This window comes from Lagenorhynchus albirostris, chromosome 1 (genome assembly GCF_949774975.1).
Source record: "Lagenorhynchus albirostris chromosome 1, mLagAlb1.1, whole genome shotgun sequence".
NCBI lineage: Eukaryota > Metazoa > Chordata > Mammalia > Artiodactyla > Delphinidae > Lagenorhynchus > Lagenorhynchus albirostris.
Window position 1 is genome coordinate 34,633,665 of NC_083095.1, and position 14,990 is coordinate 34,648,654.

General features: G+C 36.1%; 1 protein-coding gene across 4 annotated transcripts in view; it reads right to left on the reverse strand.

Annotated features, from left to right (window-relative positions):
• Positions 1-14,990, reverse strand: part of PALS1 (protein associated with LIN7 1, MAGUK p55 family member) — a 103,043-nt gene that overhangs the window by 6,479 nt on the left and 81,574 nt on the right. For all 4 annotated transcript variants that reach the window (XM_060140834.1, XM_060140851.1, XM_060140841.1 and 1 more), the window contains 5 exons: positions 13,720-13,791; positions 13,288-13,359; positions 10,832-10,999; positions 9,581-9,783; positions 7,765-7,875 (listed from right to left, as the gene is read on the reverse strand). In XM_060140834.1, the coding sequence (XP_059996817.1) occupies positions 7,765-7,875; positions 9,581-9,783; positions 10,832-10,999; positions 13,288-13,359; positions 13,720-13,791 (626 nt within the window). The remainder of the gene's footprint in view (positions 1-7,764; positions 7,876-9,580; positions 9,784-10,831; positions 11,000-13,287; positions 13,360-13,719; positions 13,792-14,990) is intronic.

Genomic DNA, 14,990 nt, shown 5'->3' on the forward strand with positions numbered 1-14,990 from the left:
CATACAATTTTAAAATAATCTTTTCAATTTCCAGAGAAAAGCCCACTGGGATTTATTTTGCCCAGATAACAGGTTTCTTGAGATATAATTCATTTACAATTCACCCATTTAATGGTGAACTGGAAGCAATTCAATGGGGGATTCATACAATTTACCCACTTAAAATGTACAATTCAATAGTTTTTAGTATAGTCACAGAGGAGTTGTGCAATCAACACCACAATCAATTTCAAAACATTTTCATCACCCTCCATCCCCCCTCACCCCGCTCCCTCCAAAACCCCACAGTCATTGGCAGCCACTCCCCATTTTCTCCCAACCCCCAGCCCTAGGAAACCACTAATCTACTTCAGGTCTCTATAGATTTGCTTATTCTGGACATTCCAAATAATGGAATCATACAAAATATGGTCTTTTGTGACTGGGTTCTTTTACTTATGTTTTCAAGGTTCATCCATGTTGTACCATGTATCAGTACTTCATTCCTTTTAATGACCATTTTTCGAGAAAAGATAAAGCTACAGTAATCAAGACAATGTGATTCAGCATAAATACAGAATAGAGTCCAGAAATAATCCCTCCCCGCTACATATTTGGTCAAGTCATTTTTGACAAAGATGCCAATGTAATTCAATGGGAAAAAAAGGATAGCCTTTTTCAAGAAATGATACTAAAGCAATTGGATAGCCATGTGTGATTAAAAAAAAAAACAAACACTTACATCACACTAAAATAAAGATTAATTTGAGATAGATTATAGACCTTAAAGGGAAAGCTAATACAAGAAAGCTTTTAGAAGAAAATACAGAATAAATCTTTATAATCTTGGAGTAGGCAAATTTTTTTAGACAATACACAAAAATCATTAACCATAAGAAAAATGAAAAAAATTATGCAGTTGACCCTTGAACAACACAGGTTTGAACTGTGTATACAGAGATGTTTTTCAATAAATAGAGTTCTACATGATCCATGGTTGGTTGAAGACATGAAACTGTGGTATGGAAGGCCAAGTATGGGACTTAAGCATCCTCCATTTTAGTATCGCAGCAGGTGCTGAAACCAATCTCCCATGCATACCAAGGGACAGAGGTACTTCATTAAAAACAATTCTGATCTTCAAAAAATATGTTTTTAAATTACAAAGAGTTTGAAAAAATATTTATATCCAGAATATATAAAGAATTTTTACAATTCAACAAGAAAGCAACTCAATTAAAAAAAATAAAACTTGAGACATTTCACAAAAGAATTTGTCCAAATGACTACATGAAAAGATGCTATCATTAGTCATCAGGAAAATGCAAATGAAAACCACAACGGTAACACTTCACACCTATTAGAATGACTAAAAAGTTGTTACAAAACAACAGCAGCAGAAGTTGGTAAGGATGTAGAGCAAATGGAACCAAAGTGAGAGTGTAGAAAGGAAAACTGTTTATAAAATAGTTTTGTACTTTTTATACACTTAAAACATACACTTATCATCTTGATCCAGCAATTCAAGAAAAATGAAAACATATGTCCACCAAAAAACTATGAATGTTTAGAGCTGCTTTAGTCACCAGCTCAAAATTGGAAACAACCCTAATGTTTTTTAACTGGTGAATGGACAAATTGTGATATATTTAGATCATGGTACACAACTCAGCAATAAGATACGAACTACTGTTAGATGCAACATAGATGAATCTTAAAAACATTATACTTATCAAAAGCTAGATACAGGACTTCCTTGGTGGCGCAGTGGTTAAGAACCCACCTGCCAATGCAGGGGACACAGGTTCGAGCCCTGGTCCAGGAAGATCCCACATGCCACAGAGCAACTAAGCCCGTGTGCCACAACTGCTGAGCCTGCACTCTAGAGCAAGCGAGCCACAGCTACTGAGCCCACGTGCCACAGGTGCTGAAGCCCTAGCGCCTAGAGCCCATGCTCCGCAACAAGAGAAGCCACCGCAATGAGAAGCCCACACACCTCAACGAAGAGTGGCCCCCACTCACTGCAACTAGAGAAAGCCCGCGTGCAGCAATGAAGACCCAACACAGCCAAAAATGAATAATAAATAAATAAATTTATTTTAAAAAAAGCTAAATACAAATTTAAACTTACTTATAAATGGTTATAAACTTAAACTTATAAATGGTTTCCATTTATATGAACTTCCAGAACAGACAAATCTATAGCGACAGAAAGTAGGTAAGTGGTTACCTAGGAAAGAGTGGAGGGGTATTAACTTTAAAGGGGCATGAGAGAACTTTTCTAGAGTGATGCAAATGTTCTAAATGTTGATTGGCATGGTGGTTTCACAGGTACACATTTTGCCAAAACTCACTAAATTATACAATTAAAATGCATGCATGTAAAGTAATCTCAATAAAGTTAATTTTTTAAAATTAGAAAACTATAATTAGAAAATCAAGCACATTGTATACTGCTAAAACATTGTGGTAACTGATTAAGTTCCTGCTTTAAAAGCATGTATATAGTTGACCCTTGAACAACACAGGCTTGAAATGCACAGTTCACTTGTACACAGATTTTTTTCAATAGTTAATACTACAGTACTACACTGTCTGCAGTTGGTTGAATCTGAGGATGTGGAACTGCAGATATGGAGGGCCAACTATAAGTTACACACAGATTTTCAACTGTATGGAGGTTTTGGTGCCCAAACCCCACATTGTTCAAGGGTCAACTGTTAATAGGTATTCTTTCTAGAACTCACTCAATCTGAATTAAAAATAAAGTAGGTAAAAATATTTTAAATATTACAATTAAATATTAAAATATCAAAAATAAAATAGGTAAAAAAATTCCATGAGAGCCCTGGCAGAGACCACTAACCAAAAGAAAGTTGCTTAACATGTTTTGGAACGGCATGTGGCCCTTGGCATGCTATCAAATTCTTGCTGGAGAAGAATAACCTAACAAAAAATAAGTGTGCATGTCAGAAAATAGAAAACTAGGTTGAACAAGTAAAATGGAGTCCATTTTGGTCCTTTATGTGCATTCCTCTCCTAGAACCACTACAGTATTTCTGGTCCACCAAAGTAGTTAACTGGGCACCAAGTTTCATAGACTGTCAATCTAGTTTTCCTTATTATATGTGATCCTCAAGAACAGCCAGCGAACATGTCTCATATTTTTTTTTGAATTTTATTTTAGTTTTTTAATACAGCAGGTTCTTATTAGTTATCTATTTCATACATATTAGTGTCTATATGTCAATCCCAATCTCCCAGTTCATCCCACAACCACCACCTCCCCCACTTTATGTCTCAGATTTCTTTTGTATCATCTCAAGTGCTTAGGACAGCAGATACTCTGACCCTACTTATTTATGAACTTGCACTTGTGTTGCAAAAATGAAAAAGGAGTGAAACACTACTTTAACCAGCTGGCCTACTTAGCCTAAATAAAGCAACCAGAATTATGCTCAACACAAAGGATGGGAAAGTCCCTGATGTCGAAGACACTGAAAAATACCACCTTCACATACAGACTGAATAACAAATGTAAGTAGACCCAGAGTAGAAAAAGATACCTTGGGGAGGAAAAAAGAGGGCTGGTGGGTGTGGTGAATAGTCAAGAATCAAAAACTTTTGAGGAGATTTTAGGGAGGAATATTATTATGTGTTTTTATGGCTTTTAAGGAGATTTAAAGGCATAGCAAATGAAATGAGATCTAAGTGATTCCTTTGTAAAATAGAAATTTTTAGGAAATTGGCAAAAAACAAGGAAGAGTATTTGTTACTTTGATATAGCATGTCACTTGACAGTTTTCATTTCATACATTTAAATAAAATGTCAATGCTTTCTGATTAATATATCAATATATTATCATTTAATTTTTAGTACTGTTTGGTATAATATGGACTACCTCAACCACATCCAGCATCTAAAATAATTAACTGCCTGGGGCCTAGAGTCCTGGGCGGCTGCTGAGAGGGCCTTCCTGGCCTGTTGGTGCCTGTGGGATGCTGCAGGCTTCTCCTGGGCGTCCAGTCCTGGTTGGCTGCGTGTAATGGCCTGCAGGGCTCTGAGTGGGCAGTGCCCTACACCAGCGATAGCCTTAAAGGGAGGAGAACTCGTCAGGGACGACACTGTGCGGGTTAATTTGGGAAGTGATGGTTAAAGTTTCTGGCTTTAGACTCCGTATTTATGTTGTTAATTTTGATGGGGGTAGAGATGGAAGCTGGTCCCGTTAACAATGAGTTCTCAGTCTGGAGAGGAAAACAAATCAAGGTGAACTAAAGAAAATGAGTCTTTCCCTAAAAGAAATAGAAGATGGGGAAGATGAGATGTCAGAAGATAATGACAATGGCAGCAGAGATGAGGCTGTCGTCCCTAAGAATGGTAGGAAGGTTGCTACTGCTCCCGGAAATAAAATAAAAAAAAAAACGTTTCTGGCTCCCATGTTTGCTGAGAAATTAATATCACCACACAGGAGGGGAGCCACAGGGGCCAATTTGCCAAAAGACAGGAGGAGTGCCAAGCTCAAGGACCATGAGAAGAGACATGAGAACTCGGAGGAGGATGAAGAGCCTACGAAGAAAGCACCTGATAAACAGAAGGAAATGACCAAACAGAAGGCTTCCACTGAAACCAAAAAACAGAAATTAGAAGGAGATTTGGTTAGTGAATTTTAAATCTGCTGATGACCAGGAAAAAGCCCTGGAACTCAGTGAAACAAAGGTCCTTGGATACGAAACTAAATTGAAGAAACCAAAGGGAAAGGAAACAAAGAAAGATCGAAATGCCAAAACACTTTTGATCAAGAACCTGCCTGACAAAGTCACTCAGCATGAATTAATAGAAGTGTTTTAGGATGCTTTTCAAATCAGATTGGTGAGCAAGGATAGGATGAGTGAAAGGATCGCCTATATTGACTTCAAGTCACAGGCCGATGCACAGTGAGCCTTGGAAGAGAAGCAAGGAACAGAGATCGGTGGGCTTGCTGTAGTTCTGGACCTTGTTGGAGAAAAAAGCCAAGGCCAAGATGAAAGAGATGGAAAAAAGAGCACTTGGAGAATGGGAAAACGAAAGAATAAGAAAGCCATGCATTTCAAGAAAAATGTGAGAGAGCGTATTTCTTTGTGGAGGTAAAGAATGTTCCTACATGTTTAATATGCAAACAAAGCCTGTCTGTGTCGAGAGAATGTAACCTAAAACACCATTATGAAAGCAACCATCATAGGAACCACGATGGATTTACAGAAAAGATGTGTGACAGAAAATTCAACAAACTGAAAAAAAGACTGAAATTTCAACATGATCTGCTTTTGAACGTGGATAAAATAAGTGATGCTGCCATGAAATGTAGTTATGTATTAAGTGAGAAAATTGCCTGGTCAGCAAAACCTCTTGCAGATGGCGAGTTTATCAAAGACTGTCTGTTGAGCGCAGCAGAAATCATGTGCCCTGAACAGACACGCATTTGCCAACATAAGACTAACTGGTAATGTTGTTGCCCAGCATGTTAACAATACGACTGAGAACTTGCAGGACAAGTTGCAAGAAAAAGCTGAATCATTTGTGGCTTTTTTCCATTTAGCTCAGGAAGGTGTGGATGGAAATAACACCCCCCCACGTAGCTGTATTTATTCATGGTGTCAATGAAACTTTTGATGTGATCAAAGAACTTCTGGACATGGTTCCCATAACAGGCACAACATCAGGAAATAGTTTTACGTGTTGAGAAAAGTCTTAAAAAAATTTAACGTGGACTGGTCAAAGTTGGTAAGTATTAGCACAGATGGTGACTCTGTGATGGTTAGTGTTAAAGAACTAGTTACAAAACTGAAATCTAAAGTGTCAGGGCTTTGCCAAGACAAGGAACTTAAGTCTCTGCACGGTCTCATTCTCCAGGAGACACTTTGTGCTAAAAGATTAAAAATGGATCACGTCATGGACATAGTTTATACCATAACCTGGATACACTCCCATGGCTCGGACCACAGAAATCGGTGCTGTGTTTAATCAGTTAGACACACAATATGGAAACATGTTCTGCTCTATGGAACTTAAGTGGCTGAACTGTGGTGTAGTCCTAAGGCAGCTTTTTGAACAGTTGGAGGAAACTGACTTTTTCATGTCTTCTAGAGGAAAATCTGAGCCTCAGCTTACGAGCAAAGATTGGGTCAGAGACTTAACCTTTTTGGTTGACATTATTATAACATATCTAAACATGCTGGATATTTCTCTGCAAAGGCGTTCACAAGTGGTGACACAAATGTATGATTCAGTTGGCTCATTCCTAGTGAAATTTTGTCTTTGGTAGACTCATTTGGGAAGGAACAACCTGGCCCACTTTCCTACGATGAAATTAGTTTTTGAAAATGAAAATGACAGCCTGAACTACATTCCCCAAATTAAAGAGTTGAAGACTCAATTCCAAAAAACGTTCTCTGACTTTTCCAACTTTATGAGAATGAACTAATCTTGTTTAGTTCCCCTTTCTCAATTAGTATTAATAATGTGAATAAAGAGCTACAAATGGAAGTTACTGAATTGCAGGTCAACACTATACTGAAAGCCAAATATGATAACGTTGGAATCCCAGAATTCTACAGATATCTTGGGAGGTTACCCTAAATATAAAAACCATTATGCAAAGGTTCTGTCCATGTTTGGAAGTACTTATGTTTGTGAGCAGCTATTTTCTGCTATGAAACTAAAGAAAACTAAGTGTTACCCAAAGTTAAAGGATTCAAAGATGAATTCTCTGCTGCATGTTGCAACACAAGATTCACAACCTCATGCTGACTGATATCTTGGGGCGTAGGAAAGGAACGCCAGATTTTGAATTTCAAATCTGAGGAGTAATATATTATGGAACTTTGAATAATTATTTATATTTCCAAATTATATTTTTTCAATGCCAAATTTAAAGTACAATCTCTGGCATCATATGTTTGTACCTTATAACATATAAAATAAAATTTGACTATATTCTGGCAAAAAAAAATAATAACTAAAAACATTTTTCCATTTCAGATCATACAAAAAGATCAAAGGCAGAAGACAACAGAACATAAAATTTCAATGAGAAAAAAGAAGAGAAAAGCAAGAGGACTCAAGTTTGGCTCCTTGCATATGTGGAATATCTGCAGATAAAAGTGGGTAATCCCTAAGAATCTGCTGAGAATATTTGGTGTGGGGGGAGGGTGTTACCTAATCCTTGTTAGAAATAACATAGATCTGTGTGAAGAAGGGTAAGGAAGTTTTAAGAAATGCCAAAGGTGTATGTATTACTGTATGTATATATGGTAGGAATACATAAAAATGTATGTATTCCTACCATACATTTGGAGTGATAATAGAGAATGTATGCAGAACAACAAGAGAAGCCCCCTGCTTTGGAGAGCTGCTGAAGTCCAACCAGAGGCAACTGTGGCAGTTTTGGGAAAGTGATATGGCAGAAAGAATAATCCGTTTGAAAGCCTAAGCTGATGTAGTTTTTTTTTGTTTTTTTTTTTTTTTTGCGGTACACGGGCCTCTCACTGTTGTGGCCTCTCCCGTTGCGGAGCACAGGCTCCGGATGCGCAGGCTCAGCGGCCATGGCTCACGGGCCCAGCCGCTCCGCGGCATGTGGGATCTTCCCGGACCGGGGCACGAACCTGTGTCCCCTGCATCGGCAGGCGGACTCTCAACCACTGCGCCACCAGGGAAGCCTGATGTAGTTTTTAAGCACTGTGACATATTAAGCCATGACTGTTTCATGTTACTTTCAATGGAATAGTATGACAGTATAATAACTTTACCTTTGGATTCTTGCCCTCTTTGGCCAATAATGCCCGAAGTCTTTCTTGTGAAGGAGGTGCAATGAAGATAATATATGGTTTCAAGTCTGAGTTCCGGAGAGTCTTCAATGACTGTAAAGAAAAGATAGATCTTAACCATTCAATATAAGAATATATTGTGTACCTATAACACACACAGAATATTGGCTTACTCTTTATATGTAATGAAATAAAATTAATGAAGAATTACAACTATGTGATGATAAAATACCCTGCTAATAAGATCACACACAGATTAAAATAACCATATTAAAAATCCATTTTGAAGGAATTACAAATGAGCAGCCACCTTACCATGTGCCAGGGTCTAAATGCAAAAAGAATCAGAGAAAAACTTCACATACACATACAAAAGAAAATTCTGGAAAAGCACATCCAAGAAGAAAAAGCATACTGTCTGGATTAAGAGACTGTGGTTTTCACCTTGCCTTTGCATGAATGTGTGTCCCTAAATTGAAGCACTCTACAAAAATGGGGATTATAGGGACATGTCCTTTTCTATCTTAAAAACAGTAATTAAGACAATATGCTTAACTACTCTAAGTTCTTTGGTAAATTTGTTAGCCAAAATAATATAAAGAATTCTGAAGGAATTTAGTAAAAACATCAATCCTTCTCTTAAGTCTGATATTTATAGTTGAAACAGCAGAGACTAATAAGCTCTTTTGTTCACTAAAAAATAAAGAAAACCTAATTACTATTTCAGGAAAGCCATTTTGGAATCAATTCTCTCTCTCTCTCTCTCTTCTTTTTTTAAATAAATTTATTTATCTTTGGCTGCGTTGGGTCTTTGTTGCTGTGCGCGGGCTTTCTCTAGTTGTGGTGAGCAGGGGGCACTACTCTTCGTTGTGGCGCGCGGGCTTCTCATTGCGGTGGCTTTTCTTGTTGCGGACCACGGGCTCTAGGCACATGGGCTTCAGTAGTTGTGGCACACGGGCTCAGCAGTTGTGGTTCATAGGCTCTAGAGCGCAGGCTCAGTAGTTGTGGTGCACGGGCTTAGTTGCTCCGCAGCACGTGGGATCTTCCCAAACCAGGGCTTGAACCCGTGTCCCCTGCACTGGCAGGCGGATTCTTAACCCCTGCGCCACCAGGGAAGTCCCTCAATTCTCTTTCATATACATCTCTTTAATGACCACTACCTATGTCTCGTGAGTTGACATACACAGTAGGTTCCACGACATTAAGGAAAGTTTTATGCTAAAGCTGTACAATGTACAAAAAGAAAAAAAAATTCACAACAAACACAATCTTAAAAATCCCAAATTTCTAAAATTATTTTATTTTTAATGGAAATCTAAAAAGCAACTGTTAGTAATTTTTGAAGGTTTTCTTTTGTATGACAGATAATAGAACAGTGGACATTTCGTTAGATAGAACCCAGCACTCATAATGATACTTACTAATACTTGAACTATGTCGTTTAAAACCATAAAAATGACCTCTAATTATTCTAATTTTTCTCACATAAGAATCAGGAAAGGGAAACTCTTTTATAACCTTTAAAATACTAAAGTACTATACTAGCACTACAGTTACTGTATTTTAAGTTTCAGAAAACATGTACATGTGTATATGTAAGTATGGAATATATGTATTTTCCCCTCAGAGGAAACTGAAAGAGATTTAGCAACCTAAATTCGTAGGGAATCAGTGTGAAAAAACTGTATGAGAACTTAATTAGGTCCTGTGGTTCTTGGACCAAAATACAGTTCCCACTAAAAATTACTCTGTGAAAAATGTCCTCAAGTTCAACACCCTAAACCAAAATAGTTTTTACCTGTGTACGAAGACTTAAAAGACATATTTTGCCCGAGTTGATCACTTGCCGTACAGAATCTATGCTGGTTCCATACAAATTTTTCTCAAATTCACCATGCTCAATGAACTTTCCAGCTGCTACGTCTGCCTCAAATGCCTGCCGTGAAACAAAGTGGTAATCTCTACCGGCTACTTCATGGTCTCGCCGACTCCGAGTTGTATCTAGGCAAACAAAATCAGGTAAAAATAACGGACGTGGATCAGAGTAAGGATGAGGGATAATTCTGTTAGTCAGAAAAAATGTTTATTTTGTAATACAAATTTAAAAATAATGAATTAAGGAAATGTTAGACCCCCATGTGTTTAATTTAACATTGACTGGTTTTATTTCTAGATTGAGAAATGAACAAAACTGTGTTTTTACTATCTTAATAACCATTACCTTTAGTATGTTTTATGCTTACACTCCAAATTACTTCATCTTGCATTTCATTTAAAATACTATCACTCTGGGGACCTCCCTGGTGGCACAGTGGTTAAGAATCTGCTTGCCAACGCAGGGGACACGGATTTGAGCCCTGGTCTGGGAAGATCCCACATGCCGTGGAGCAACTAAACCCATGCGCCACAACCTACTGAGCCTGCACTCTAGAGCCCACAAGCCACAACTACTGAGCCCACGTGCCACAACTACTGAAGCCCACGTGCCTAGAGCCCTTGCTCTGCAACAAGAGAAGCCACCACAATGAGAAGTCCACGCACTGCAACAAAGAGTAGCCCCTACTTGCTGCAACTAGAGAAAGCCCACGCGCAGCAACGAAGACCCAACGCAGCCAAAAATAAATATAAATAAATAAATTTTAAAAGTAAAATAAAATACTATCACTCAGTTTTTCCATAAGATTAGGTACTATACAATCTTTAAACAGAACTTTTGCATTCAGAAATTAGGTCTAAATTAGGTCTAAATTTCTATCTTCTGCATCAGTTAAAAAAAACAGGAGCTGATTCCATACTGAGCACGGCATTGTAAGAGGCCCAAATTGAAATTCATTTAGAAAGTAATTAGTACCATACTCTTAGAGAAAATGTATATTTATCAAGAGTGACTATCTTTAATAGCAAATTCTCAAAAGATTTGGTTAAAACAAAGTTCCTCTTTCTTGGACAACACTCTTTTGATGAAATGGGTGAAAAACTTCCCTACACAGTTAGGTTCTAAGGTAGTAAGCTGAAAAGCACAGGAAAATGGGAATGCATCCAAACTTACGAGGAACTGCAGATGCAAAGCGGTCTTTCTCTTTGTTCATGAGCCTCTGACGCAATTCATTCTGGCCACAGTTCTGTGGACCAATCAAAATGATAGGTCTTTTCCTATTTGCTGGCTGATGATAAAGTGACATTTCCTCATAAGTTAAGATCTCTTCATTGTCATAATCTTTGAAAAAGAAAAAGTTAAGCCCTTCAGACAGAATTATTGCCATGTAATAAATATATACTCATAGATCTTTCAAAAAATTGAAAAAAAGCACAAGTTATTATCATTAAAAATGCTTAACTTTTGGGATCAATACAGTAATATGGAAAATCATGAGTATTTTCCCATGTCATTATATCCTTGCCAGGATTATGAAAATAAATCAAATAATATATTAATCCTTCTAGAAATGTTTATTGCTTCTCATTTCATACTGTGTTTGAATGTTTAATACAATATAACTATACTGATTCATATCAAATAGCTAGTTTGCAGCCAATACTTTGACAGAGGGTGAGGCACCAAGGCCTAAACTAATGAGAATAATATCTGTCATTTTTGTAAAATGGGGATACTAATACTTTAATTAGAGGGTTGGTTTAAGGAGAAGACAATGTATATGCTGCAAACAATACCTGGCATAGACAAACATTTACAAATAGTGCTGCAACTAGTGTTATCAGAGAAAGCTGGAATACTTTTCTGTGATCATATAACTTGAAAACACAGCATATCTATGCTATCCAACTTTCTACACTTATGTTTACTTTATCCTGGAATAATAATACTAACCTGAGATCATGATTCAAGAAGAGGTATAAATTATAACAGGTGGGGTAACATTCCTAAAGCCCATAATCCAGATGAAATCAGAGCTGTCAAGTGGTAAGAACAAAGGCAGACAACTAGTGACCTGCTATCTTCTCAATCATATTACTTCACCTAACTGGGTAAGAGCATCAGATGTGTAGTCAGACCGTCAGCTATAAGTTCCATGGGGGCAGGGGACCATCTTAATCTTGTCAGTGCTTAGCACAGAGCACAGAGCAGGAACTCAAACTCTAGTTGTTTAAACTCCAACTCAACCATGTATTAGCTGTAAGAACTTAAGCAGGCCACTTTCACATCTGAACTTGAATTCATTAATCTGTAATCTCAAGGAATTTATTTTGAGAACTAAATGGATGAAGGTTACTGCCCCTGGAACAGAAGTTATTATAAATGATAGTTATTAATAAAAATGTTAATTATGATAACAGCACTATGAGCAGAAATGTAATTCCTTCCCTTCTCAAAACGCTTTTCCCTCTGAAAAATCTAAGTTCCTTCTTCTAACATGTACAGACTGTGGAAGCATTTTGATTCACAGATGTAGATATATCATAATATAACAGCTATTAGAGCTGAACCAGTTAATTTTAGTGTATTTCAAAACATAAAGAAACAGATATTAATCACTTACCCAAGTATAGAGGAAAAGATTAAAATTCCAATAAATCTTCTTAGCTACATAATCTATCAATTAGCATTAAGGATGTTTATTTTGGGAAAAAAAATTTATTATAGTAGATGGAATCTCAGGTTTAGTTTTGTATCAAATTTTCCAATAATCTATAACATTTTATTTTCACCAGTTCAATTTATGCCACTTAAGAAATTTTCAAGGTATTGAGAGAATAAAAATAAGCCTTATAAATTGTGTAAGAAGTTAAAGACTCCCTTTGCTTTATTATTTGGCTTGTTTCTAATGTGAATTAAAGAAGGGGTAGCAAATTCTAAAGCCCATAAGGACCAACCAAGAAGGTAATGAAAGCACTAAATCAGGCTGGGTTTATAAAAAATTGGATGTGGCGGAGACTGCTGAACTAAGTAGGTGCCCAGTATAAAGGCAAAAGCATATCATTCAGGTCCAGCAGACCAGTGTCATGGGGGAATATGAGCCCAGTGTTATTTGAGCTTTTGATTTTAAGAGAAGCTACAACTTAAAATTTTTTTAATCTTAACAATAAATTAAAATAGAACAGAAAACTCTCCTGTGTGCCTGACTCAGTCAGCAGGCTCTATGCAATGGCTTGCCTTGGTGACATGAGTTACTGTAGACAAAATGTTCATTTTTTACTTAAAATACAGCTATATTGTTAGAATTTGTTAGAAACATGTATTAATTTTGCAAATAAAGAGTTTAAGTAGGAAAAAATTTATGAGGAAACTATCAATATAACACTGTACATGCTAAATTGTACTCTAATTTTTATACCAGTTTTTCTCAGAATTTAAAACTGTGCATTCCTCATAGGATTCCAAAAGAAAATAATTTCTGCTAAATGGCTTTATTAAGCACACATGTTACATTAAGAGGCCAAGACCAGAAATAAAATTCCCTGAAAATATCAATTTAATTTCTTTCAAGTGTTAGATATGGACCTCTTTCGGATATAAATACAACTATATCTGAGAGTGGAACTTACCATCATTTTTATTGGCATTATATAAAACCTTTTTCCTCTTCTTTTTATTCTTCTTTGCACACCATAGTTTTCCTGTTGAGAATAAAAAACCTAAGTATAAATGTGGTATTTGTTTCCTTGAATAAAGCTACATATTTCAAATAGAAGAACTCAAATAGTTTTAAATTTAAGTTTATAGACACATGTTACATTGTTCATAGAAGAACTATTTTTCAGAGAAGTAGTTATAATTTTCCATTAATCTCACATCACAGATAGATAATCTTTAATACTTAAATCCTCTCCTTCCTTTACAGTCCTAAGGTAATCAGTTTTGCTTCTCACATCACTCTTGCCATGAATACCTCTTTCTTGACAGTTATGATATGTAAATCTAAACCTGATTCCAGATGAAGACCCAAGAAACCTCAATGTCAAATATAAGTGTCCAACCTGATTTTTCTGGCTCCTTATCTTCTTCTATGGTTTGCTTCATGGCTTCCCTTTGCTGCTGAAAGCTTTTCCCTAATAAGCAGAAAGGAAAAAGAGCAAAATAGTTAAGTCAAAAGGATAGAAGTATTTTTTTTTAAATCAAGGGACACCACCAGAAGTAACTCTTCATTTATATTCCCTTCTAAATCCTCCTGCCACCACATCAGAGTATATCAACTATGATTATACGCTCCAAACAGTTAAAGTATTAAGTCTCCACCTTGCTCTCAATCAATCCTAGAACATGTATTACTGGACTATATATCATCTATTAAAAAAGATAAATAACAAACCAGTGCTAGAAAATTTAATAGTTCAATTTTTACAAAGTTTTCATTTAGCATCTACTATGTGGAAAGCACTGTGCTGGATGTTACAATGGTTCTGATCATTTGAATTATTGCAAATCAAGCAAATTAATTCTAGGAGTTAACTTTCCAAAATAATATGTAAACAGTCACCAGTTTTTGATTCCAAGACACCATTCAACATATTCCCTTGCATTTATCATTTTCAATCCCTCTTTTTCTTTGTATGTATGTATACGCTTTAAAGATTTTTCATTTCTACCGTAAGCTACCCATGATACAAATAAATGAAAAACCTATTACATTTTTCCTCTCAGGATTAAGATTTTAAATATAGGAGGCTTTCAAGGTTTCTGATTTTCATGTTCTTTTCAGACATCCACCTTAGAATCAAATGTATTTTTTTTCTGAAGGATAAAAGTGGCTTTAATTAGAAAATTCTGAATTAGAGTTCTACTTTTATATTTAATTTTTATATTTAATTCTTTCCATTTCAGGCCAGAGATTCTTAAAAATTTCCCTATAGTCATAGCTACTTGTTTTATCTAGAAACACAATCTGTACAGCTTCTGGAGATGACTTGATTTCTTTTAATGTTTTTTATGTATATCAAACTCAATACTGTTTTTGCTTGTGCTCTTATAAAATGCACTAAGTTCAACAGATTATCCCAACATCATAGATGGAATTTGCTCATTGATTTTTAAGAGCATTAAATTTTTTAAAAAAGTATTTGACTTCAACAGATTTAGAAAAAAAAGAACAAAATAATTTAAATAATTTACATATTAAAGTGTTTAAAAACATTACAGTAATGTACTGCTATGGCACATTTTTATAGTACACACATATGTAGACTGTTTTTGAAATAGAAGCAGACATTAGTGGGAGATGGACATTATAACCTCTTAGAAATCCTCCTGA